The sequence below is a fragment of the Aplysia californica genome, unplaced genomic scaffold, assembly GCF_000002075.1.
Source record: "Aplysia californica isolate F4 #8 unplaced genomic scaffold, AplCal3.0 scaffold00041, whole genome shotgun sequence".
NCBI classification, from domain to species: domain Eukaryota; kingdom Metazoa; phylum Mollusca; class Gastropoda; order Aplysiida; family Aplysiidae; genus Aplysia; species Aplysia californica.
Window position 1 is genome coordinate 716,390 of NW_004797311.1, and position 23,494 is coordinate 739,883.

Here is a 23,494-nt window from a genome sequence, read left to right on the forward strand (position 1 = left end):
TATACATGAATTTATAAAATAAAAAAAAAGGACTGTCAACTTTTGAATATCTCTTTTTCTGGTGCTAAAAGGTGGAATGTTTGTCTGAGATTTTAAAGGGTTATGAATGTTTTCATTGTAAAGCTTAAAGTCTCTAGAAGTGAAAATAGTCCTCCTCGTCAAACAAAACATTCAGCAGTAATATGGAGCATATCTTTTTGTGAACTTTTTTTTTGTGCCCTAATCCCTGACACTTAAAAGGTTATGATTTAATTTCAGTCATTATTCTTCCGTCTAAAATTTGAAGAGCAACATTTTCTAGTGAGGTGCATGAGAAAATCTTAATAAAATTGGGACTTGGCTCTTTTTAAAAATTTGTAATGTCTTTGTATATTTCTGTGCTTTGTGTGTAAGTGTAAGAAAAAAAAGTACATTGTACTTGTATAAATGGGTTGGTTTTTGTTTTGTTTTTTAGGAAAAGCACATCCATTGGTGTGGCTGAAAAGAAGAGCACTGATTCATTAGTTGTCCCTACCTTAACCTTGTCTTCCTTGCCTCTATAACTGTGATAAGTTGGAATGGGGGATTCTGATCTCATGTAGGGTTTCCACAGTGGGATTAGCTATGGATCTGATTGAAAATAATTATGTTTCAGTTTATGATTGTATTTGATGAAAAACAGTGAGTTGTCTGTGATGCATTGACAATGAAATTAGCTATGAATGTTTCATCTAATTTTTATGAAAAAAGTTTCGGTAGTCAATAGAAGCATGTGAGAAGAAATAAACAAATCATGCTGCTGCTAGCTCAGACACAACGCTCTGAACTGACAAACTTTTGTATAAAGCAATTTAAGGGTTTGAACCACATAATGGTTTATAATGTATTCATGTTCAAGATCATATGATATTTACTTCGCACAAGAATTTCCAAAATATAGTCGGCTCCTCATGTGTTGAACTCGCTTGAGTTGATCTTCGGTAAAGTTGATCTTTTTCTCAGGTCTCAGCTCCTCTTCTTTACAGATCCCAATGTTAATAAGTTGAACTTGGGATGAGTTGATCCTTTTTTCACTTCTCTGACGACATCAACTCATCTGCAGTTGACTGTATTTGTACAGCACGGGAGGTGTTTGTGTGGATGTGGATTTATGCTTTAAAGTGGAAGGTTGACATTCTAGCCAGATAAAGAGGTAGAAATTATGCACATTGAATACATTATACCTTTTGTGTCTCTCATGCGTTTGGGTTCTCTTGCAGCAGCAGGATAAAAATGAAGCAGCCCTCGTAACACTATAAATATATGTTTTAACTACAGTCATTTGTACTGCATTTCATACATGTGTTTTGGCGAACTCTGGCCCGTCTGCTTTTCCGTACTTTCATTTTCTGTTGCTTGATGTTATATACAAGCATTTTATCTTTTGAAACCTTGATAAACCTTCAACGTTAGCTACAGTCATCTGTAAAGGGAGCAGTGGGTGACGTAATAACGTGGTGGGCTATTTGACGGTTGCTCTGGTAAGGTTTGCTCCTTCTTTCCAATGACACATCTGTCGTATACTCTCCTCCTTTTTTGTGTTTATTACTCTTTTGTAACACCTCTAATCTTCGGTAGGCCTACTTATGTAACCTAATTGTGTTGCAAGTGCTGCAAATGGCTAACTGAGACCAAAGTAAAAAAGTGTGTGCGGGCTTGCATACGTGCGTGCGAGGGGGCACGTGTGCGAGAGAGATGAGAGAGAGAGAGAGAGAGAGAGAGAGAGAGAGAGAGAGAGAGAGAGAGAGAGAGAGAGACAAAAGGGGACGGGGAAGGGGTGCGTTGAAAACGACGTTTGACGGCAGGAGATACGCTTGAGACAAGCAAGCAGAACAGAGAAAGAGGTCATGAGTTAAGGCAGTGATTTCTTAGTCTAGTTTTGGAAAAAGATGAAGAATTAATGGATGTTCTATTACTTGGCCTAAATAAGTAATCTGTCAAAGATGTCGTTTCGGGAAGAAAAAAGTGACGACGATAATTATCACTACTTTGGGACTTGCTGTTTCGGCTATCCTTTATTTTCTTCTTTTTTAAAAGCTGCTACTACTATTTTTTTAAATGACGATTTCCAACACACACACACACACACACACACACACACACACACCATTAATTATCCCTTTACCCACCCCTCCTCTACCTGTATTTTCTTCCTCAATTATTTTTGTCTATCAATCTAACTTTCCCCAAACACTTCATGCCTCTGATACTATCACTATCACTGATAGTGTCTAAATATTTCTCTTCACTTGTACAAAAATTAACCCGTTTTGCGCAAATGAAGACAGGTGGTTGGAGGGCGCCACTGGTATGCCTTACTTCCTTACTGTCCCTCTGTTGATTCTGTTTGTCTGTCTTACATTTTCTCAGAATTAAGTGACCTTTTGTGTTGATGTACTTCTCTTTATTTTTACTCAAACAAGCAAATAGCGCAAATGAGTGGCAGAGCGCGGAATGATGTACTGTCATGTCGATACCTTCATTTTTTCCAATTAGTCATATCAGACCAACAGGCTTGAAGAACCAGTGGTGTGCTTTCTTACTCTGACACTAAGCCTAGGCTCATTCTAAGCACATAACACAATCTGTTTCACCCATTGCTAACAGCTGATCAGAACGTAGGCCTAGGCCAACACGACAAACGATTGACAATTCAGCGTGTTGGAAGAAATCGCTGCCTGCCCTGTGCTCGCTGCCAGTGACAGACAAATTGGCAAATGGGCTCCTGACATAACAACCATGTAAATGGCGGATTGTTTATGTCTCTCGCTGAACTCTGGCTCTCTTGACAGATAGCTTCGTCGACAGAATGTTTCTGACACCTGTGCCATAACGGTTTTATTTTATTCCCAGTTGTCAAATTGTTCGTATCATAGCAAAATGACGTTCACCCCAAGGGATGTGAAGGATGTCTCTGCTCTTGTTGCTAAGAAGTTGTAAGTAGAAATCTAGATTTCTCCATCGCCACTCTGAGACTCTCTCGTTGTGTTTTTCTCCTTGATCAGCAGGTTAATTTTACAACTACACGTCTAGTATTCTTTATTGTTTTGAATTTATACAATAGATTCTAGTTTGATTATCGAACCGACCAGAACTTAAACGACCGTTGCATGCTATATTGATTGTCTACGTTTATGCTGTCAATTGAAAATGTTCTGAAAAATTAAGTAAATTTAAACTAAATTAAACGGCTCCTTTTTATACTTTTAAATCGCTGCGTCGCTAGACGCGGCACTGGTCGCACCCAGGTGCAGGGATTACGACGTAATGCTTACGGACCCGAATTGAATGTCTTTATATTGTATTAGAAATCTTAATCCTTGTGCATTAGCATTAGCGTGGCTAAGCCAGTTCGGTGAGCTTTAACCATTATTTTGCTAAGAAGATTAAGAGTGTTCCACGACTGAACCTACCGCCTTAGTTATTTTTCTGTTTAGTAGTAGACGAATAATTTGTAACATTGTGACCCAGTACTAAGCTGTGTTTTATCCGTGGATGATTTGGATAATAGCTCTTCGGAACTGGATTACTTGTGTGGGTTAAAACAAAATTGTTTTCAAATTGAAACCTGATCAAGAGCCCAGGTTATTTTGTGATTTTGTGAAGAAAATTGAGGTAGGCCTATCCTATGATATGACATTATAACCTAAATGTTTTCTTTAAAAAAAATCAGGAATACAAGATATGTTATGTTCCTCCTCGATCTGTGCCTTTATAGAAGTATAAGATATTATATGTAGGATAATACTTTTCATATTCATTGATGGAACTATTGTGGGGTTTAGTTCCTAACATCAATCCTAGTGTCAATCTTGCTTTTTAACCGACAGAGAGTTGTATATGAATGTTGAGAGAAGGGAAGAAAGATTCGACCCTCAAGGATGTTACAGAACAACACCAAATATGGTAAGAATCACTTTCTGTTATATATGTGGCCTCTTGCGGTTGCTGGAAATCAGATAATTATATGATTAGTTAGTTGTCAAGTCTACAATCAATGTGAAGTTTGAATTCGCTTTTCAAAGTGGTTCTTAAAATGAAGAGCCAAATTCATCTAAGAAAAAAATAAATGCTTTTCTCAAAACAATGCTTCTTGTCAAAAGTAACACATTTCCACATACTATAACTTAAAGAAACATTAAGAGGTCAAATCCAACCGCATTCAGAGCGGAGTTCTGGACTGATAAATTACCAAATTTAGTGCGATGAAAACAAGGGTCATTATAATTGTCATTACATGAAGTGTTACAATTTGGTTTCTTTCACTTAAGTCCTCCTCCATTTCTCATCTTTCATTTGTTTGTTTTCTTTATTGTGCCTGTTGACAAAGCAATATTCCAATTTTTGTTTGAGTTATGATATTTATACTGAGTCCGGTTACATCGTTTTGTTGATGCAAGACCGCAAGAACTAATTCACTCGTTTTTCCCAAAACCCACGCTTTGACAAAGTGAAACTAGATGTTTCAGGTACGAAGGCTGACTTGTTTGACAGGGTAATCAAAGTGAAACAAAACCAGATATAATGGCCTGGAGATATCACACAAGAATCTTACTCGAGGCGGCGACTCTTAAGTTGTGTGAATGAAAACAAATCCGGAATTCAACCGCCAAAATAATCGGGAAAGTATCTCATTAAATATCAATTCCAAACTAAAATTAAATTTAACTTTAAAAGTGAATACACAAACCCAAAGCAAGGAAGCAGAGATGTCAGTACTAGATCTATATGTTATAGAGATACCAGGGAGTCTAACGCTTTGGTAGAACATGACAATTATCATTTTTAAAAATTTCACTTTTGGCTGTGTTTTGTCTAGCTTTTCGCGGCCAGGAGCCGTTGTCATAATCGAGGTCACGATCTGATTATAGGACGTTAAAAAGTCGAGGAAAAAAAACAAGCATTCGCAGCAGTAAAGAGATTATTAGGAGTTAGTTCCCCTCACATCTGTAAGGTAGACTCGACCAGTGTACAAGTTCACGTACATAATCAGGGCTTACGACTGATTATAACTGTGGCCCGAAAGGGGTGAACAGGGTATATGTGGCAATGAAACAGTATTGACTGCTATGCATGTATTCCCTTCAACTCTATTGGTAGACTCTTCCAGCCCCACTTTAAGCTTATTCAAATCAAAGCTTGTGACTGCTTATGGAGTGGCCCGAGAGGGGTGAGCAGGCTATTTCTGTGGCAATGAAACCGTTTTGAATGTTAGGCATACTGTTCATTGTTGATATTGAACGTCTTTTTACCTTTAATTTATAAGGTTTACGTTTATGGGTGAATTTGACTGCTACAACGTTTCAAAATTAGGTAGGGAAGCAGTGATTATTTGATTATATAGACGCTTCGCCACTGAGATGTTTTCGTTTCCTGAATCCTTTCTGAGTTTTTCAATAGCGGTAAAAAGTAATTATAAATGACGGATCGTGTTAAAACTAAACAAAACTGAGGTACCCTATCATGGCCAATATATCGGCGATACATCTGCAAGGGGTGTGGACTCGTGCCAATATATCGGTGATAGGTCCGGAAAGAGTTAAAATGGAGTAAGCACTGTGGATCTGGCATCTGGTATCGTTCATTGATTTGTTCCGAAGCTTTTAAACATCAAATTTGACACAGCATCACTTCTTTGCTAAAATGTTTGTCTCTGAAATAAAAAACACTCAAAGCACTATTTTGCTCCCTTCGATGATGATGGTGATGATGTTCTTGATGTCCTTTTCGGTGATTTCTTATTTATGAAGATGTGGTTTTAAAGTGAATTTTGTTTTGTTATTGCTTTGCTTTTAATGATATAAAATGTAATGTATTTTGTTATTCCTTTTATTATTTCAGCGAACTTTTGATTTGATGTATCATATGCTGGAGAAAGGAGAACTTGATAAAAAGAGTCACAAAGTCTCGAAGTCTAAGGGAAAGCATCACCGGAAAGGATCAAAGTCCCCTGAAAGGAAAGAAAAAGCTTCAAAATCTGACAAAAAGTCAAAAGGGAAATATTCAGATCATGAAAGTGATGAAGGCATTGATGAGAGAAATGGATGTCATGTAAACAGGTATGAGTCTCTTTTGCTGACAGAGCAGGTAAACCCTTAGTGTGCTCTTTGTTGAATTAGTTTGACATACAGTTCTAGAGCTAATTCTTTCAAGAGAAAAAAACATCTGGTTTCTGTAAAGCATAAAAGTATGCCATGCTGACATCTTTTTTAAAAATATTGTTTTTAGAAAATGTTGTTTGAGGATCAATGTCAAACAGTAATAGGAACATACAAGATGATATTGTGTCCCCGTCTTCTGAAAGCAATGGTGACTTGACCTCAGTACTTCAGTAATTGTGTTTGCATTCTGTTTCCTGGATCAATATGTGAATGTAGTCTAGATTATAACATCTCAAATTTGGTCATAGTCCCTTTTGTGGTTTCTCTTCTACAGTGATGTAGAACCTAAGAAAAGAGAAAAGAAAAGCAAGAAAGAAACTGTTAAACCAAAGCTGGTTGAGAATTCCAGACGTGTAGTGCCATTCCAAGAGGCGGAGAGGTTGAAAGAAACAGCAAACAAAGTTTTGGTCAGTATGTTATAGGCTCACAAACCTGCCAAGTACTCTGATAAAATCGAGGCCGTTCGATTTTTTTTTTTTACCCTTCGAAGAGTCGGTCGGATTTGCATATAATCTGAGTTTTTTTTTCTTAGATTCCATTTCCATCGGTTGTACATAACTTATCTCAAATGGCGTGAAAATGTAGGGGTATATTTGTAATATTTGTGCAACTTATACTTATCATAATGACATGAAAAATTCAAAGGTTATTTGCAACACTTGCACGGCTTATCGTAATGATATGATGTCAAAATGCAAAATTTTATTTGCATATGTTTGCAATACACGTTTATTTGCCATGATTAATTTACTGGTATTATAAAGACTCTGATTTTTTTGCCCACGAACTCTAATTTTTAAAGAAGATTTTGAGGAAAACTCCTATTTTTGGTCATGGAGTGGTTGGCAGGTCTGGGCTTACAATTATTTGTGTGTTTGATTTCTGTTCTCATGCATGTGACCAAGTCAAGTGTGCTTTTGTGTATATATTTATGTGTCATGACGTGGTAGAATCAGACGCTCGTCAATGATCAATTTTTGGGCATATGGAGTTATTGGTATCTTCTTAAAGCTTGTTCAATTATCTTGCTTCTGATAGGAAAAGTACCCATCCGTGTTACTTGCGTTTGAAGGAGGTGGGGGTCCCCTTGTGTTGAGACAAAATTAGTGAGAAAGTGGTGGCCTAAGTTTGGTGATTTTCAAAGCATAAGTGTCTTTGAAAACTGCCAATTTACATTTATCTGTTTCTTTTATCAAGGTTTTTCTTTAACCCTATCCGTTCGTTGTGTTTTACAATCGTATCATTACGACATGGGAAACTCTGTCCCACCACTTTCCAAAGAGGAAATTTACTCGTTAATCCTATCTGTACGCTTTGCATAGCAGTCTGTCAAAATGATTTTTTGAGAAATACTGAAAGTTTCAAAGAGATTTTCGTACTAGAAGTATTCTAAAATGTGAAGAATACGACCCCGGGGATACAAAATGACCCCAGGGCGTACAGATAGGGTTAAAATCCACACAAGAATGTGTTTTATGTGAAAATAAAAAGTGTTGAGCCAAAAAATTGTCCAGGAAAGAAAAACGCAGGTTTCTTTGATTTCATTATTTTTGACAAGCTCCTGATTTTACCACAATGCCTGGCATATATTTATGTGTGTATGGTGCGGTTCTTGATCCTTCAAGACTAATGTGTATCTATGCTGTGCAGAGATATTGTGAATATGTATGTATGACTATAAGTGAGCTATTGTTCATGTATAACTAAATGCGTTTTTATGTGTTTGTATATGTGTGAATGTGATACAGTCTTAATTCATGGGAGGTTGACTGATTCTCTCATGCGGTTTGCTTATGCTTTCCTATCAAATATCTATTGTCTTTATCTTCTCCTTTTCCTTTTTTGTGCTTGTTATTCTCTTTAAGAAATTCGATACAAAAAAGTCTTTTGTTAAAAATAATAATATAAAGTTGACGAAAATTTATATCTATTACAGTTACTGTTATCTGGTCATGTTCTGTTATCTGCTTTCATCTCCACTTCTGCTTCCCCCTTCCTCTTGGCTCCCGACTCTTTTTGCTGCTACTTCTGGCTCCTTCTCACTGTTGTCTTTCAGCTACACTATTTAAGGTTGGTGAGATTTAACACTTAACCTTCTCAGATAAGGGAGAAACAATCTTGGAGGTCTTATGTGCAAGTTGTGTATGTTAAAAACTCTTTTGATGGTCTTAAAATAAATAAGAGTTGGCTTCGGCTGCCACTCCCGCAAAATTAAATTCAAAATTAATTCTTACCCAAACTGAAAATGCCCTTAGTAGGTATAAAAGCATATAGAGTCCTTTCAAAATCGGAATTGTGGCTGCCTGACCTGAAGGCAAGGGGCTTTACTGAGTATGAAAAACAATCACATACACACATAAAATCAGTTGCACTGCAGATTGAAGAGCCAGTGACCGACTACATCTGATATGGAGCCAAGAAAAGAATGGAATTTTAAGACACACCCTTACATCTTTGACTCCAAATGTACGACAGTGTCTCTCCTTTGGAGCATATCAAGGAAGTCAAGATCAGAAGGGAGGGAATTGGTACTCTATGTCTATCGCCCATGCAAAGCTGTTTCGTGAAAATTGCTTTAAGATCACCTGTCAAGATGCAAAATGCCATCACTGTTAGACTAACTATATGACACCCGTTTAAAAAATAAACCACTCTTTAGGAATAACTTTTGTTCAACCGAAAGACTTTGAAATGATAAAACTACACTAATCTCCATTTGTACGAAATGCAGTGCCATATCTAAAACCACGTCTCACTCTGACGAAGAGCCTTTTTCTGCTTTGCTTGCAAGGACTCAAAATTAGCGCATTTACCCCACAGTCTTTCCTTTCTAACAACATTTGGTCAGTAAAGTACGTGTGACAATGTCTTTTAAGGCCTGACTTTGGACTGTTGCAAAGAATACAATATACAGAATGAGATTGATAAATATGAAATATTTTTATTTTGAACATCCATATTTCAAACTTGGCTCCTAGTGTATGTGGGAGGATTTATACTTTAAATCAGCTGAACTTAGCATTGGTGAATTAACAAAGATGAAAACAAATATTCCTCTTTAATGATGGGATGTGAACCCTTTTTCTGTGCTATAATGACAAATAAAAACATATTAAGTGTCAATGTTTGGAATGCACTTGTGCATTCTGTCTAAACCTGTAATAAAAAATTTGTTTTTTTTTCTGATGGAAGGTCTAAAGTGCTTCATTTATTCTATCCTGTCTCCTTTACTCTTCTTTATAAAATTCTTTACAGGGGGAGCAAGATCTCGATAAACTTTGTGTGATCCATCGTTATCGGCCACATAGCGTTGATATTGCACCCATAACTGAAAACGGAAAAGTGTCCAACTACGTCATGCATGTTGGATCTGCTCTTCATTCAAAAAATTATGTTGAGTACTACATGAAAGAGGGTGAGTAGTTCAAAGTCCTTATATAAAAGAGAGTAAATTGTTGAGACAGGTTATAGTTTGAAGATATTGCTAACTGCTTTTTTGTTTTGCTCCATTTGAAGACGGTGACACAAAATGAACTTTTTTTTTTGCCAGACTTTATACACTGTAGTTCAGTACAGCTTGACAAAGGGAAGCATTTGGACTTAGTGGAAACAAGATGCTTTTGAGAATCAGCTAACAATTATTTTCTCTTTTGTTGTTGTTATTTGATCTTACTGCTATCTTGTGCAAACTCAATTTTTCCATTAATATCAAATCTCAAGTAAGAGTTTTTCTTCAGGTTTTAATGTAGTAAGAAAACATTTTTCTTTTCATCACAGAAAATGCCTCTCTATCCTTTCTGCTTTGTGTTTAATAGAAAATACTTTGTAAGTAGCCTTCTTTTTCTTGTTAATCAATACTGTATGTAGTTTGTTCAACCGAATGTGAGAATGCCTTCCAGGCTGATTTTCATTTTTTTTCTTAATCTCTTAAGTAAAAAAGTTGACTTTTAGTTGAAATATATATGGTTTTCTCTATATTAACAGGATTACAGTCTGGAAACAAAGAGCATGCCAAGAGACTGCAGCGTTTGGGTGGCAAAGATGGTGGGGTAGGTTACTTAAGGCTAGACAAATATTCTGTAATGGCATTGTTTCTTAATTTAATGTTAAGACTAATGATCATAAGGATAGGGCTTAACTTCTACGAATGTCTTTGAATGATGTTTTGATCTTATTTTACATCAGTATATTATTTAAGGTTTAGACTTAAAAAGGCTACGTAGTCAGTGGTCAAACTCGGTACTTTGTGGATGGTTGGCCGGTGCTCTGGTGTTGTTTGCTTCTTCTTTTCTATCAAACATATGTGAGGCAGCGTGGTGGAATCAGGCTCTCGTCAAAATAATCAAAGTGAAAAAACTGGCATTTTTTCGCAGGTTTTTAAATTTTTATCAAATTTTTGTTTTTCGGCTCAAAACCTTTCAGACCCTTTAAAGAACTCATTTCTTCGTGGATTTTTCTTAAAAACGTTGATTAAAGGCACAAAAGATGTAAATTTTCTGTTACCACGTACTCTTAAGCTAAAGAAATAACTAATCTTTGGTTGCCATTTTTTCGCTAATTTTAACTCTGAAAACAGGTGACCCCCACCTCCTTCATACTTCATTTGCAAATATCTCGACTTTTTTTCAAGATAAATGGATATTTTTTTCATTCAGATAAAGAAAAATGAACAAGCTTAAAGTTGATATAAATAACTCTACATGCCCCAAAATTGACGAGAGCCTGATTCCACCACACTGCCTCACATATATCGTCCTCATCTCCTCTCCTTCATTTTTGTGTTTGTTACTCTCTTGCAACACCTCTAATCTTCGGGACTTATATGACCTTATTGTGTTACAAGTGCTGTAAAACACTTACTAAAACAAACTCGGTACTTTTGTGCTTGAGCTGCATTCGGTTGAATATCAACACTTTCCATTAAGTAATCGGGATAAATCTTTTCTTCAGCCTTTGAAACAGGATCACAATATTGGGCTTGCAATGATATCAGTTGTTATGACACAAAACAAAACTGCACTTGTAACAAAGTAAAGTGCCTTACCCAAGGGCTCTGTCTTGGAAATGTCCTATTTTTGCCTGGTCAGACACTGTCCTCTTAACACATTTCACGCTGTGCCTAGAGATTCCCTGTGCGCACCTTTCATTTCTGACCAGAGCGCAGGAGGGTTAATCCCCTGTTAGGAGTGATATCTCTGACACACCTATTTTTGTTGGAAAACCCGAAAATTTACTAGGTCGGGTGACACTGTTTTTGGTAAATTTGCTTTGTATGAAATGATTTTGAGAACAATTTATTTTATACCATAAGCAAAGCATGACCACTTCTTAGTGTAAGACTCAGCATACACCCTCAGTGTACACCCTCAGCGTACATGCTCAGCATACACCCTCAGCGTACACCAGATTGAAAAGGGAAGTATAATGAAGTCTTACGCTGAACAGTCTACATGTAAACAGTCTGAAATGTCAGAGATTCAAAGTTCACTGAAAGGGTTTTCCCTATTTTTGTTTATCTAGGACAGAGATACATATGAAGAGCATGGGGATCAGCATCCTTCAGGAGGTAACTCATGTTCAAGACAGTAAGTTTAAGTTTTCTTCTTTATGTTTCGTTTTAGTTGAACGACATAAGCATTTCCAGTGTAGCTCTAGAAAGGTCAGAGGCCGGAGGGTCCTGCTCGTTCCATGCAGCTCTAAATGTTTATGAGCTTCACCTTGTGAACTTATTTTCCAAATGCAGTTGAACCGGCTCTATTGATCACCTGCCCAAGACAATAACCTGTACAAATGACCATTTCCCACTTCCCTCTTTTCACTTTATCTATATTATAATGACATTGGCCTCTAGGACCTTCTGTCTATATTGACCACTTATCTCCTTGAGGATATGTGTTAGGATATGCATTCCATGGAATGTTTTTTTAAATAGTTTATTTAGGGAGAAATAAATTTGCACAAAGCAACAGGTATTTGTACTATCTCTTTGCATTTATTTGGAACATGGTTCCGGGTTACATACTCCACAACTTGGAAGCTTATAGCAGAAGAAAAGTGTAATTTCTAAGTATCTAGCTGTCGTACCGTACTTGTGGTAGTCATGTGAAAATCTATTTTATCTTCTTTACCTATTTGCTTGTATTCCCCATTTACAGAAAAACATAATGAAATTGGTAAGACTGTTGACATTATATTATTTTCCTTCTCCTTATGATGCATAAATGTATCTGGAGCTTTTTTCATACTTCTTAATTAATCTGTTTGCATTTTTCACATCTTTAGTTCAGCATTTTGTTTCAGTACGAACTGACCTGCATACTCTTTTTGTGATGATCGTGTCTACTTTAGAAATAAAATCAGTACATATATTTTGAGTTCTTGTGACTGTAGACTCTTTTTTTTCAAGTTTCTGTCCTAGTTCAAGCGCGGGATGGATGCAACATTTAATAACGTTAGATCTTTAATGTATTTATCTGTTGTAAAATATGTAATATGTGTCACAACATGATGGAATCAGGCGCTTGTCAATTTTTGGGCAAATGGAGTTTTTGGTATAATCTTATTAAAAGCCTGTTCACTTTCTTTTCTTTTGTTTAAAAAAAATCCTTCTCTTTCTCCTGCTTTTTTCTTTGCGTTCCCCTGCTAGATCTCAGGGGTAGTTGACTACTGGTTCTTCAATCTGCAGTGCAACTGATTTTTACATATGTGAGCGTTTTTCTTACTTCATAGGGCCTCTTGCCATCAGGCAGCCTCATTCCGATTTCAAAAGTACTCTATATGTTTTTATACTGACTAGAGTATTTTCAATTGGGATAGGAATTTTGAATATTTCCTGGGTGGCAGTTGAAGCCTAATCCTATCGATTTTAGGACCATCAAGGGATCTTTAACGTGCGCAACTTGCACATAGGACTTCCGAGATTTGTTGCCTTTATCCATGAAGGCTAAGTGTTAGATCATACCTACCTTGACATCACATGTGTGGCTGAAAGACAGCAGTAAGAAGGAACCTGGAGTATAGTAAAATGAGTCAAGTGTATAGAAGAGAGGAGCCCTGAGGAGGCTGAAGAATTGGGGTGGGGGGGATGCAAGTGGAAAAAGTGGAGATGAAATCAGATGACAGAACAGGACTGGAGAACTGGAAAAGAGAAGAATGGAGGCAAATTTAGAGAAGGAAATTTTTCAGTCTCTGTCAGGTTTCGAACCCCGGACCTATTGAATGAGAGGCGAACACTCTACCTAAAAAAATCCTTTTGTCTTGAATAGAAGTTAATAGATATTTGTGATTGAAGGCGATGGGTCTCCTAGTGTCAGAGAAAATAGCCTCCCGAGTTTGGTGACTTCCACAGTTTGAGTGTCCTATGAAACTGACAATTTACCTTTTTTGTGCTATTGATCAACGTTTTTGAGTAAAATTCATACAGAATTTGTGTTTTTAAATGGATAGAAAAGGTTTTGAGCCCAAGAGAAAAATGAGATAAATATTGCCCAGTGGGTGGAAAAATGCCGGTTCCTTTTTTTTCAATGTCAATATTTTGATGAGCACCTGATTTCACCAAGATGCCACATACAGTGGGTGTCGCATTCAATAAGGTTGCCAGGACCGGCTTTTTGTCCGCGTTGGATCCGACCTCTCGTTGAACGTGACTAAGGCTAAAGTAAAGAAAGGAGACAAGTTATTATATATATATTACACGATGTACCAATACCAATAATTAAAACAGTTGTTCCCCCTGATAACGAAAATCTCAAACAGCATCAGTGTGCGCGTGTTTTGACCTGTGTTCTGACCATCATTTCTGCATTTTAAAATATTTTTTTTTCAGAACACTTCTCGTGTGGAAACATACCCTCTCACATCTAGGCCTAGATATCTACATAAAGTAAAGGAGGGAGCTTGGATTTTCTGATCAAAGGAAGAACAGAAAATGGAAAAAAATCAAGGTCTCCATCTAGACCTACCCTTCCAGAGTTCATCCAGTTTCACACTGCCCGCTCACCCCCTCTCTTCCCTACCGTAGGCCAACCCTCGTCCATCCTCTTGGCTTTGGGGCCCATATTAGGAGGCACACTAGATCTAGCAATACAATGTGTTAGAAATCAAGGATGGGCCTTGTGCTTCGCGTGAGATGGAGAGAAAGGAGAAAAATTCTTTGCTTTTGGGGCCACTAATTGCTTTTATTTGGTTATCGCGACCTCGTTGAAAGCGACTTCGGTCTGTTTGGAACCTCGTTGGAGCTGACGTACATTTACAAAGAGATATAGAGAAAAAAAATAGAGGATTAAGAATTGCCTCGTTGTTGCCGACTTCTCGTTGAATGCGACACCCACTGTATATTTCTTAACTTTACACTTATTGCTCTCAAAACTTGCTTCATTGTACTTGTAACCTTGTTTTTACAGTGTTATCAAGAACTTTTTGTAGCCTCTTAGTTTTTACAAATCAATTTTTTAAGTTGGTGATGGTGAACTTTTTTTTCCTCTTTTAAGTAGGAAAAGAACCCTCATTGTGTGTTCTTTTTGCAAAGGCTTGCTTTTCTTAAGTAGCACCTTTTTGCTCATTCTCATATGCATTCAAGATTTCATGTACGTAAAATCAGCAAACAGCAGTTGCTTAGAGGAAGTTTTTTCATTAATTTCTTTCTTGTTGCCTTACCTGGCTGAAAGGGATAAGTTACGCAGTAAACCTTTCAGGACTTTAATTTTTACTTTGGGGGTGGGGGATGAATAGTCGGCAGCCTTTTACTAACAGAGGTGCTACTCCCTTTGCTGGTGGGGATCTACTCTTACGTTACCTCGCCGGTGACATCTTTTTCTCATTGTCTGTCCAACTCTTTTTGGTACCGATAGTGCTAATACTATTTATCTGTGTCAAGCAGGGCATTGAAGATAGTTTGATTATGATGAAACTCAAAGTCAAAACACTAATTCATCTATTCTTTTCTGAAAATATGCTTTTTGTTAGTTGTTAGTAAACATTGTGAATTGGCTGGGCTGTATGATATGGACATCAATATTTTTTGTGATGTACCCATCTGTTTGTCAAATTATTGTCTTCTTTTCAGTGTTGGCACTTCTTTTGCTATTCATCCTTCCATTTCTTCAGAAAATAGGTTGTTGTTTTTTTATTAATTAAAAACTGATTTTAGTGAATATGATTTCGAAAGGTATACCTGTTCATGTCTGCCAACATGAGGCACACTTGGAACATTATATCAATGCTCTTTTATTAGAGTGAATAGCTTAAGAACACTTTCGTTTCAAATTTATTATGTCTGTCTTTTGGGTTGTGAGCCATGTTTGAATAGTTGAATGTAATTGATAAACTCTTAATGTGTTTGATGTTTATATCGAGGGTATTCTCTTAAATGCTCTGTAATGTTCACAAATTGTGAGTTGTCAAGTTTTTTTTAGTTTATAGAAATCCTTTATACTATCGTTGTCATACCAAACCACTGACCTCCATATATATTATGTATGGAGAGAGGTCAAGACTTCGACAGTTTTTATGTGCTTCCAACCCTCCCCCCTGTTTTGTATCCTATCTCATAATGTGGCATGTCGAGGGTAGGTTTGGTGACAACTCTGTTGTATTGTCAATTCAATGTGTATGTAGCTCCTGTTACTGTATTTCTTTTTACATCCTTTTTCCATAATATGTAGGTAACAATGGCGCAGGCATTAACTCTAATGTACTTTCTGCTTTTCTTTTGCAATCAGTAGTTTTATTTTTAAATTTGTGACGCATACATTTGATTTTCTTTAATAAAAAATTATTTTTAAAAATATATATATTAGCCCTTCTCAGCTTTGCTTTTGCTCATATTATCTTTCTCATAACAGAAAAAAATGTCACACCTTAATTTTCCTTAGCTGGGACTACTGTAATTTTCTCTTTGGAAGTACCAGATAAAAGAACTGGCTTTATCATTTGCATCAATTTTGACCCATATGCAGGACGATAATAATACTTTTTATTTTATTATTGTATTATACTTTTACTATTTTAATGTATAGTTGCCCACAAATATGACTGGACATCTTCTGACCCTGAGTATGAAATTCAACTTTTTACATAGATCTGATGTACAAAAAATAAATGATGCGCAGCATATGTGGAGGCTACAAGGAAACAGTTTGTAGTGAAACACGTTTTAAAATGTTGATATTGCATAACATATGTCTCTCTAAGAGGTCAATAATATTTGATTAGATTTTTACACATTTGCCGTAATGTTATTTTCTGTCAAAGCACAGCTTTCTTGCTGAATGTCTTTTGAATGAAGGAAGTACTTTTTCAGTCACACATGCATGTATCCTCCCCACCCACCCCTACCCCCATGTTTGTCCTTGAGAATTACCATGGGAATCAATCGTCTTATATTGACCTTTTTTTCAGGGAATGGACAAGAAAGTCATCAAGAATGCGGGAAATATTCAGCCCTGACAGCAGCATTTGTTCATCCTCATCACAGGCCTCCCCTCGTAATCTGACACCAATATCCAAAGGCAGACCAGTATACAACACTATTCGGAGTAGCACCCCCCAGTCTTCGCGGGCGTCTGCAGGCAAAGTGTCTAAATCTTCCTCTCAGCTGTATGACGCTCGAAAGTACTCTGAGACATTTGGGTATAAAATTGTATTAGGGGATATAGACAATAAAGAACCTTATGATGGAGAAGCAGGAAGTGTCAGAAATAAATCAGAGTCAAGAGCTGATGTTGCAAGTTCAGAAGATTATTGTAAATTTTTAACAGGGAAAACAGACTCTTCCTCAGATATAGTCCGAAATGGGGATGGGCTCCCAACAGAGGAAGATTCTCTAGTGAAAAGCGATCCTGTAAGGTTGTCCGAAGTTGAAATGAAGTACAAGAAATACCAGAGTTCAGAGGCCAGCAGCACAGAACTGTCATTAGAAGACAGTAGGGCTCACGCCAATGGTCATCGGGACTCGTGGTTGGAGTCCCAGAACACTGCAAGGTCCAGCACATCTAAGAAGTCTGTACTATCTGTCAGGTCAGACAGGTCACATTCATCTCGCTGCTCACTGGCACACTCTGGAAATGAAGTGGAGCACTTGCACTTCCCATCTCGCCAGTCAGGTAATTATGATTCCACTAGATCAGAGGATGGATCAATAACTGAAAGGACTGTGTCATCTCAGACAATGACTCCCCGGAGGTCAAGGAGCAGTGCTAAGAATGTTGAGCCTATCCTGACTGTTATTTCATCTGAAGAAGTCCCTCGCCTAGGCATTACATCTTCTCTTAATGATACAAATGGTAGAAACAGTAGCTTCAGTTCTTCCAGAATTGAAGATTACATGACAGCAGAGGAAAAGGCTAAGGCTCATCCTGATCACAGGGCCAGTGAGGATAGAATTAACTCCATTGAAAACAGGGCAGTGGAGAAAGATATGGAGATTGGGGATCAGAGAGCAGAGGCCAGTGTTAGACCATATTTGGCAGATGAGGGCTACATTAACACAGAGGATGTTTCTCGTTCCGTACCCCCGGTGTCCCACACAGAGTGTGCTGATGGGGATAAGGCATCTGGTGAACAACAGAATAAGTCTGGGGGGGAGGGTAACCAAGGCGAAGGGGATGGTGAAACTAAGGAAGAAGACAAAGGTACCTCGGAGAAGACAGTGGAGGGAGATGGCAGTGCACAGAAACCAAGCTCTAGCAGGACCGTGAAGGCAAGGAGGGACAGTGTGCAGAGTGCACCGGCACAAGCGATGACACATGACAGAAGACATAGCTCAACCAGTAATAAGACTCCTGTTGTGATTCCGAAAAGAGCAAATGAGATGGAGGGAATGGAATCTGAACGAGGGGAGGACCAGTTGCGAGACACTCAGTTTGACCGAGGAGTGATCCCTGACACTAATTCAGTGCCGGCTAAGAAAAAAGTGGAAAGGGGAGATGATACTCCTCGTGTGAGTATGGAGGAAAGAACGAGACTAACAAAGTCAGCAAAACAGCGTGGTAGATCAGAATATCTCACAATGGATGATGATGAACGAGGTCTGGAGAAAGAATATTTTCAACCTTTGGCGACTGAGAAGGAAGAGTATTACACATCGGATGTGTCAGCAAAGGAAAGTGAGATTGGCTCCCCTCCAAGCACAAGACCGTCCTCTGCTTGCAGCCAGTCATCAAGTTCCACCGTGAAATCAGATGGCAAAAAACGCAAGAAAAAATCTTTGCGCAGATTTTCTAAAGCAAGTGCTGGGGTAGCAGAAGCTGTAGAACCTGAAATTAAAGAAGAGAGCCGGCCGGCATCAGCTGCTAGTAAAGATCCCGATGGGAGAGGAGATGACAGTAACAGTATCAAAGATGCAGGTGCTTCTAATGGCAAGAATAAGTCAAGTGAAAAAATGAAGAGTCCCTCTGGAGAGATGGATGAGGCAGGTGACAAGAACACTGATGTTCGTCCAAATTCACGGTCCAGTCAAGCATCTTATAGTAAAGCAAAAACAGAAAGTAACTACACGAGACCCCAGTCTGCCAGCTCCAGAGGAAGCTTTACAGCTAAAGAAAAGCTCGGAACTGGTCAAGGATATGCTATTGATGGAGAAGTATTGAACAGGGGAATAGATGACAACACTCCCAGGACTCTAAGGGAACTAGAGCGTGATAAAGAGGATCAACTGGCCATGGAAAATCGTCAGAACGTAGGAGAAGCTTTTCATAAAGTAGAAGGTTTAGATGAAGCAATGAGGCCAGACTCTAGGAGTAGCAAATGCTCTATGAAGTCCTCGGAATCGGCTAAGAAGGCTGAAAGTACCAAGCTGAAATCAAAGAGCCCTGACCAAGAGCCACAGTTACGCCCTTCTTCTGGCACAAGTCTGAGGTCAGTCAAATCTACTGGTTCCAAGAGTTCCCAAAAGTCAGACAAAAAGGAAAACTTGGTTGATAAGTCGCATAATTCTGCTGTTGGACAACCTGCAGGTCAAAATGTTATCATAGAAACAAGTCCTGAAGGCAGTCAGAATGTTGAGAAAAAGGAGACTGAGAAAGTATCTGCTGCGAGCGACTCTGGGGGAGGTTTTGTCGAGACAGGAGTCGAATCTGTAGAAAATGCCACTGGTAATGGTGAGTTTGATCAAGACACTGAAAAGAAAATTGATGCTGTCCTTCCAAAAACACAGAGTTATGAAAAGGAAACAGCAGAAGCCACTGCTCCAAGTGGAAATCAAAGTGAACTTAACCAAGATGTCCCTGTTGAAGAGAAGGCTTTTGTTGAGAATGAATCAAATGAGACGGAAATACTTAAAGGGGCTGTCTCTGGATCAAATTCACTTGAAAAAATTTTGTCAGGAGTCAATGAAGGGCCTATAGATTTCAGGCCTTTATCGGCATCGACGGCAAAATCCGTTGGCTTGGAGCGTGAAATTTTCATTGACTGTAAAAGATCAGCTGTTCCACAGCCATCCAAGATCAGTGAAGTAACAGAGATTGAAGACAATATAACCACAGCTAGGGAAACACATCGTTCGGCGATATCGCCTAAGAGTGTGAAAGACAAAATAATTATTCCTCATCCAGCAGAAGTTGTTAAAGTAGAGAAGAAGGAAGCTGTGGGTCCGGTGCTTAATCTAGCAGATGTGAAATTGGAATCCCAACAAGATTTGCCAGCTGATGCTTTGGTCCATCCGAGTATGAAGCGCAAAGAGTCAAAGGCTGACTCAGAGAAAAATAGTGAGAAAGGTCTTGTGGTGGCAGCTGGTGCTGAGCAAGAGGAGACTGAACATTCTTCACAAAAAGAAGACCGTGTTAAATTGCCTTCTGAAGATATAGAATTTGGAGGGCCTGAACATTCGTCAAATCAGTATACTAAGGAAGTGGAAAGACCACCATCTGTAGCAAGTAAAAAATCTGCTAGCAAGGAAATAGAAAGACCACCATCTGTAGCTAGTCAGAAATCTGCTAGCAAAGAAGTTGAAAGACCACCATCTGTAGCTAGTCAGAAATCGGCTAGCAAAGAAATTGAAAGACCCCCATCTGTATCAAGTCAGAAATCAGCTGGCAAAGAAGTTGAAAGACCACCATCTGTAGCAAGTCAGAAATCAGCTAGCAAAGAAGTTGAAAGACCACCATCTGTAGCAAGTCAGAAATCAGCTGGCAAAGAAGTTGAAAGACCACCATCTGTGGCAAGTCAGAAATCAGCTAGCAAAGAAGTTGAAAGACCACCATCTGTAGCAAGTCAGAAATCAGCTGGCAAAGAAAATGGAACCCCACAGGCTGTGGTGAGTCCAAAATCTGGTGGTGAAAATTCTTTTCCAACGCGAAATGAAAAGTTTGAAAATGGAGAAATGGAGCCAGGTCACCCATATCAGTCTTTTGAGGATAAAGAAGCTGGTATACCAGCATCGAGTAAGAATGTTCTTGAAGCAGCTGTGGTTGCTATCCCTGGAAATGATGTTAGAATTGCCACAAATGAAGTTAAGGGCTACGCAGAAGCTTCTCAGGACATACCAGTGGGGGAATATAAATTAGGAGGAGAACGTCATGGATCCAGCCAGTTGGAGAAGCCCATTGGAGTAGCTTCCACATTTGATACACAAACATTTTCATCTGTTGAAGTACCATGTGAACATTTTGGTGCAGAACAAATTGGAACAGCTCAGGAAAGGTCCCCATCTGCTGGAAGTCAAAAGTCCATTCCAAAAGAAGGAAAGATTGAAAGGCTAGCATCTGCAGGTAGTCACAGGACTGTGCCAAATGAAGAGCCGATTAGGTCCCCATCTACGGAAAGTCAGAAGCTGGCAAATATAGATACTGAAAGACCACCATTAGTGGCAAGTGACAAGTCTATTCCCAAAGAAGGAACAGTTGGAAGGCCCCCATCTGCCGGAAGTCAAAAGTCTCTTCCAAAAGAAGTAACAGTTGAAAGACCCCCATCTGCAGGAAGTCAAAAAGTAACAGTCGAAAGGCCCCCATCAGCAGGAAGTCAAAATTCCGCTGCAAAAGAAGTAAAAGTTGAAAGGCCCCCATCAGCTGGAAGTCAAAAGTCCATTCCAAAAGAAAGGCCCCCATCTGTTGGAAGTCAAAGATCAGCAGCAAAAGAAGTAACAGTCGAAAGGACCCCATCTGCAGGAAGTCTAAAGTCACTTCCAAAAGAAGTAATAGTGGAAAGACCCCCATCTGCAGGAAGTCAAAGATCTGCTGCAAAAGAAGTAACAGTCGAAAGGCCCCCATCTGCAGGAAGTCAAAGATCTGCTGCAAAAGAAGTAACAGTCGAAAGGCCCCCATCTGCTGGAAGTCAAAAGTCTCTTCCAAAAGAAGTAACAGTCGAAAGGCCCCCATCTGCAGGAAGTCAAAAGTCCATTCCCAAAGAAAGGCCACCATCTGCTGGAAGTCAAAAGTCTCTTTCAAAAGAAGTAACAGTTGAAAGGCCCCCATCTGCAGGAAGTCAAAGATCTGCTGCAAAAGAAGTAACAGTCGAAAGGCCCCCATCTGCAGGAAGTCAAAAGTCACTTCCAAAAGAAGTAACAGTTGAAAGACCACCATCTGCAGGAAGTCAAAGATCTGCTGCAAAAGAAGTAACAGTCGAAAGGCCCCCATCTGCAGGAAGTCAAAAGTCACTTCCAAAAGAAGTAACAGTCGAAAGACCCCCATCTGCTGGAAGTCAAAAGTCTCTTCCAAAAGAAATAACAGTCGAAATACCCCCTTCTGCAGGAAATCAAAAGTCCATTCCCAAAGAAAGGCCACCATCTGTTGGAAGTCAAAAGTCTCTTTCGAAAGAAGTAATGGTCGAAAGGCCCCCATCTGCAGGAAGTCAGAGATCTGCTGCAAAAGAACTAACAGTCGAAAGGCCCCCATCTGCAGGAAGTCAAAAGTCTCTTCCAAAAGAAGTAACGGTTGAAAGGCCCCCTTCTGCAGGAAGTCAAAAGTCTCTTCCAAAAGAAGTAACAGTCGAAAGGCCCCCATCTGCAGGAAGTCAAAAGTCTCTTTTAAAAGAAGTAACAGTCGAAAGACCCCCATCTGCAGGAAGTCAAAAAGTAACGGGCGAAAGGCCCCCATCTGCAGGAAGTCAAAAGTCACTTCCAAAAGAAGTAACAGTTGAAAGGCCCCCATCTGCTGGAAGTCAAAAGTCTATTCCCAATGAAAGGCCCCCATCTGCTGGAAGTCAAAAGTCTATTCCTAAAGAAAGACCCCCATCTGTTGGAAGTCAAAAGTCTATTCCCAATGAAAGACCCCCATCTGCTGGAAGTCAAAAGTCTATTCCTAATGAAAGGCCTCCATCTGCTGGAAGTCAAAAGTCTATTCCCAATGAGAGGCCCCCATCTTCTGGAAGTCAAAAAGTAACGGTCGAAAGGCCCCCATCTGCAGGAAGTCAAAAGTCTCTTCCAAAAGAAGTAACGGTTGAAAGGCCCCCTTCTGCAGGATGTCAAAAGTCTCTTCCAAAAGAAGTAACAGTCGAAAGGCCCCCATCTGCAGGAAGTCAAAAGTCTCTTTCAAAAGAAGTAACAGTTGAAAGGCCCCCATCTGCTGGAAGTCCAAAGTCTATTCCTAAAGAAAGACCCCCATCTGCTGGAAGTCAAAAGTCTATTCCTAATGAAAGGCCTCCGTCTGCTGGAAGTCAAAAGTCTATTCCCAATGAGAGGCCCCCATCTGCTGGAAGTCAAAAAGTAACGGTCGAAAGGCCCCCATCTGCAGGAAGTCAAAAGTCTCTTCCAAAAGAAGTAATAGTTGAAAGGCCCTCATCTGCTGGAAGTCAAAAGTCTATTCCCAAAGAAAGACCCCTCTCTGCTGGAAGTAAAAGATCTGCAGCAAAAGAATAGATTTTTAATCAAAGTCTGTAGACTCTCAAATGTCAGCATTGAGAGTGTTAATTTATTTGAAACTTGCTCCCAGTGCATGTTGCTCAATAATTTTAAAGTGACTAGTGTGGCCTTTGTTGTGAAATGTTTCGGTAAGTTGTTCTGCAAACTTACTTAATTTTAGGTAACATTATAGCAGATAATATTTTGTGTCACATTATTATCTAATGAGCACAATTTGTTCTATTCTGTAAAATGTGTTTAAAAGAATCATTTTTCTCGTTTTGTCTTGCTCTCCTAAAAGTGAGTAATGTGTCATGCCTTTTCTACTTCTTTTTTAGATAGCTTAGTTTGTCATATTATGTATTTAGGGTATAATTTTCATAAGAAATATATTGTCTGTGGCCTGAAAAAAATGGGCGTTGTCTGAATAGCCGAACAGCAAACTAGTACTCATTCAACGTAAAGGAAGTAGTTTTTTAACATCATAGAAAAACAATTTATGTTGGTTTTGCTTTGTGCTTTTCATATTCATGTATGTAATGGA

At 38.8% G+C, this 23,494-nt stretch overlaps 1 protein-coding gene across 3 annotated transcripts; it reads left to right on the forward strand.

Annotated features, from left to right (window-relative positions):
* The first annotated feature begins 2,121 nt into the window (after positions 1-2,121).
* On the forward strand, positions 2,122-23,338 carry LOC101857170 (nascent polypeptide-associated complex subunit alpha, muscle-specific form). Of its 3 annotated transcripts, none has more exons than XM_013079122.2 (8): positions 2,122-2,954; positions 3,849-3,924; positions 5,860-6,077; positions 6,454-6,586; positions 9,435-9,594; positions 10,164-10,228; positions 11,700-11,764; positions 16,578-23,338. In XM_013079122.2, the coding sequence occupies exons 1-8, from the start codon at positions 2,899-2,901 to the stop codon at positions 22,966-22,968; spliced, it is 7,164 nt and encodes a 2,387-aa protein (XP_012934576.1). In that variant the 5' UTR covers positions 2,122-2,898; the 3' UTR covers positions 22,969-23,338. The 3 variants fall into 3 exon arrangements, with proteins under 3 accessions (XP_012934576.1, XP_012934577.1, XP_005092182.1); XM_013079123.2 differs by lacking the exon at positions 2,122-2,954 and adding an exon at positions 2,983-3,633; XM_005092125.3 differs by lacking the exons at positions 2,122-2,954; positions 3,849-3,924; positions 5,860-6,077; ... (1 more) ...; positions 9,435-9,594; positions 10,164-10,228 and adding an exon at positions 12,335-12,352.
* The last annotated feature ends 156 nt before the right edge of the window (positions 23,339-23,494 follow it).